The sequence below is a fragment of the Octopus bimaculoides genome, chromosome 30, assembly GCF_001194135.2.
Source record: "Octopus bimaculoides isolate UCB-OBI-ISO-001 chromosome 30, ASM119413v2, whole genome shotgun sequence".
Taxonomy (NCBI): Eukaryota; Metazoa; Mollusca; class Cephalopoda; order Octopoda; family Octopodidae; genus Octopus; species Octopus bimaculoides.
In genome coordinates, this window is record NC_069010.1 from 4,667,317 (window position 1) to 4,671,391 (window position 4,075).

At 41.6% G+C, this 4,075-nt stretch overlaps 1 protein-coding gene across 2 annotated transcripts in view; it reads right to left on the reverse strand.

Moving 5' to 3' along the window:
* Window positions 1-2,941: 2,941 nt before the first annotated feature.
* The window catches only part of LOC106884184 (actin-related protein 2/3 complex subunit 3-like), a 41,193-nt gene continuing 40,059 nt past the window's right edge, over window positions 2,942-4,075 (reverse strand). For both annotated transcript variants that reach the window (XM_014935420.2, XM_052978189.1), the window contains exon 6: window positions 2,942-2,997. In XM_014935420.2, the coding sequence (XP_014790906.2) occupies window positions 2,957-2,997 (41 nt within the window). In that variant the 3' untranslated portion in view covers window positions 2,942-2,956. The remainder of the gene's footprint in view (window positions 2,998-4,075) is intronic.

Below are 4,075 nucleotides of genomic sequence, written 5' to 3' on the forward strand. Positions count from 1 at the left end.
CCACCATCACTACAACGACCACCACTACTACCACCATCACCACAACCATCACCACCACTACCACCAAAGCCACCACTACCACCACCACCACCACCACTACTACCACTATCACCACCACCACTACTACCACCACCACCATCACAATCACCATTATCCTCATGTACGCTATTATGTACACAACTATTGCCATTACAACCACCTGACACACTGTTGTTGTTGCTACTGTTGTAGTTGCGATCGGCGTCATCGTGGAACGAAACCGATGACAACGAAAGCGGCGACGGCAGTGGTTGTGGTTTCGGTGCCGACGGTAGCGGTGGTGGTTGCTGCTGTTGTTGTTGTTGTTGTTGTTGTTGTAGTGGTAGTGGTGGTGGCGGTGGTGATGGTAGTATTATCAAAGGTAACGCTGACAACGATGTTGATGACGACGATGACGACGACGATGTGGATAAGCATGATGAGGTACGTTGGTGGAGCTGTTGTGCTTCTGGTCTGGCTTTTCCCAACATTGCCGAAGCATAGCTCTCCCGAGTGGCCACAATGAAAATTGACGAATCTGCGATATTTTTGTGGATGGAAACAACATTGCAGAGACTTAGGGGGCTTGTTGTTTCATTTAGGGGTTTATTGTTACTGAGTATCATACCATAAGGTCTGATTTGGTTTGTCTTCTTTAACTTCCATTTTTTCTCCTTCTTCTCCTTCTTCATTTCTTCGTTCTTTCTCGTCGTCTTTGTTTTCGAAAGACCAAGTTCAAAACTGACGCTCCTTGCGGCACCATTTCTCAACATGAAGTAGACGTTTATATGAATGACAACCACGAAAATAAAACTGGCTAGGAACAACATCAGGAAGATAAAGATGATAAGGAGTTGAGCCGTCGTGAGGTCACCGTGTCGCAGTTTGGCATTTAGAGTCGGTGCTTTTGTCGCGTTTACCATTGCCGCTGTTGTTGTCGGCATCGTTGCTGTTGCAGATTTTGTCTGAGAGATGAGCAATGGTGTGAACAGCCTCCAAGTGAGGTCGTCTATGAAGACAACAACTAGGGCAGCGCTCAAGTGCGCTGAGAGGAGCCAGGACGTTGCAATAGAATAGATTATAAATTTTCGCCTCCTGTGCAGAGTGACCAGCGGGCGGTGCAGTGTCCAGCAGTGGTAATAGCTAACTGACATGAACCCGAAGCAGTACTGCAGGAAGAAGTTCGAGCAGATGAACAACTGGATGCCACACATTGATGTTTTTGCAGAGTTGAGCATCATTTGGTCCGATGGCACAACGGTCGACGCCACAGGATCTGACACTTGAGTTGTAGATGCAAGACTTGACACATGTAGACTTGGTACTGTGGGGCCTAACACTGAAGGATCTGATCGTAGAAAGCTTGACAGTGTGGGGCTTGACGCTGTAGGATCTGATGGTGTAATGTTCAGCTTTGTCGGGGTTGCACCAAGAAGGTGCAATGAGGCAAGGTTTGAAGACATGGAACCTAAGCAACCATTCTGTGGATCTGTTTGCCCGTCCGTCATCATCGTTGAAAACAGTAGGAACGCACAGACGCACAAGAGAACGTTATTGCAGCAGAGATTCAGTAAATGGTAGTTCGCGTAACCCCGCAGGCTGGGAGATCGGCTTATGACTACAATGAGCAGGCAGTTGGTGAGCAACGTAAGCAAACCTAACACTGCAACCAGACCCGAGTATATACCGACATTTAATGCATTTACAGCCGGTGATCTTGTGGTGGTGTTGAGTGCATCTGTAGCTGTTTGAGCAAGACTGCAACAGATGCTGGTTGCATCCAAATTACTGTTACCACTACCGACTGCAGCCATGCGTGCAGTGGATCCAACTGCACCTAAAGGGAACATAACTAGAGATTATTTCATCAAATGCTGTGCCCCTTAATATGGCTATGTCCTTAAGGTTATCTCATCAATGGTTGTGTCCTAATGTGGCACTTACATTAATCATACATACACATATATACACACACATACTTACACATACATACACATTTATGTGCAACAAAACCTCTTTAAAGTAGAAACTCCTTAAACAAGATTAACCCTTAATAGAATTATATTCCTGATTAAGGACTACACAGTGTCAATATATGGTGTAATAAAACCCCACCATAAACCAAGGAACCAAGAATCTCTAAACAAATATATTTCTACCTGTCTGTCTGCCCGTTTGTCTGTCTGTCTGTCAGTCTATCTGCCTGTCTGTCAGTCTGTTGATCTGTTGATTCGTCTGTCTATCTGTCAGTCTGTCTGTCTGTCTCTGTCTATTTGCCTATCTTTTTGTGTCTGCCTGTCTGTCTATCTATTTATCTATCTATCTATCTATCTATCTATCTATCTATCTATCTATCTATCTATCTATCTATCTATCTATTTATCTATCTATCTATCTATCTATCTATTTATCTATCTATCTGTCTGTCTGTCTATCAATCTATCTATCTATCTATCTATCTATCTATCTATCTATCTATCTGTCTATCTATCTATCTATCTATCTATCTATCTATCTATCTATCTATCTATCTATCTATCTATCTATCTATCTGTCTGTCTCTCTGTCTGCCTGCCTGCCAGCCTGCTTGCCTGGCTGTCTTTCAGTCTGTTTGTCTGTCAGTCTGTTTATACAGAACAAAAACTCCGAAAACTAAATCTTACCAGAATTTGAATCCCTATGAAGGACAATCACACAATATGGTGTGTGTATATATATATATACATACATACACACACACACACACACATACACACTTGCAAACTAAGAAACCAAAGACCCCCCTCCAAAACGAGTTTAAGCCTAAGAGAACTAGAATAAACTAGAATCTCAACGAAGGATTACTCGGAGCCATGTGAACATAAGAAATAAAGATCTGCAGTCAACAAGCACATCAGACATGCATCATGCGCTCATAGGGGCCTCCGGACCAGACTTACTAAGAACAATAATGTCCTGTAGAGCTTCTACGGAGAGTTTGCCTGTTAAGGACGGGGAAGTTTATCAGAAGGGTTTTGAACACTTGAAAGATTATTGAACGCTTGTGGGTATCTAAGGTTACTTGGTAGTAACCCATTACCAACAAATTCTACCAAGAATAAGACAAAACCTCAGCCAGATATCAATAATAATGATGATGATGATAATGATGATGAACTTATTATATGCAGTGCTCCGGTGGACTATAATTCATTAGAAAAAGTAACTGAAACTGCAAGAACAGTACACAGAATGTGATCACCACCAACAACAACAATAATAATAATGTTTCAAATTTCAGCACAAAGCTAGTAATTTGTGGAGCAAGGGAGGTAACCTGCTCACATTAATCCTGACCAAAAAAGTTAAGGTAAAATTGACTTTGGCAGAATTTCTGATCAATATCATCAAATGTCTCAAAAATAAGGAGATCGATTATGTCAAATAATGTTTTTAGTTTTCGATAGTCTTTAAATAGAGGAGATGCTCAAGGCTGGAGAGTCTATATGATCACAGGTCAGCCTGTTACACTTAGCCTTTGGCTAAACAAAAAAAATATAAAGCGCAGCAAAAGGGACTCATATATATACTATTAGATGCACTTTCCCCCCAAAATTGTCTCGAGAAATCAACCAGGGTCCTATAAGTAAAGTTGGGCCCCCAGTAACCTAATTTTGTCCTTGACACTCCCTGTTATAGTCTAATTATCAGGAGTGTCTTACTTTCTGTTTGGTTGTACTGCTAACTTACTTTTTATGTACCGCAATATTTTCTGTTATAGCTAAGGTTGTGAAGGGGCATGGCTTAGTAGTTTGGGTATTGGCTGACGATTGTAATGTTATGAGTTTGATTCTCGGCAGCAGGTCGTGTCCTTGAGCAAGGCACTTTATCCCCCACTTGCTTCAGCCCACTCAGCAAGCAAAAGTGAGTAGCACCTGTATTTCAAAGGGCCAGTCTTGTCACAGTCTGTGTCATGCTAAATCTCCCTGAGAACTTTGTCGAAGGTATGTGTATATATATGAATATATTGATTGTATGTGAAATGTATATATATATATATATATATATATATATATAT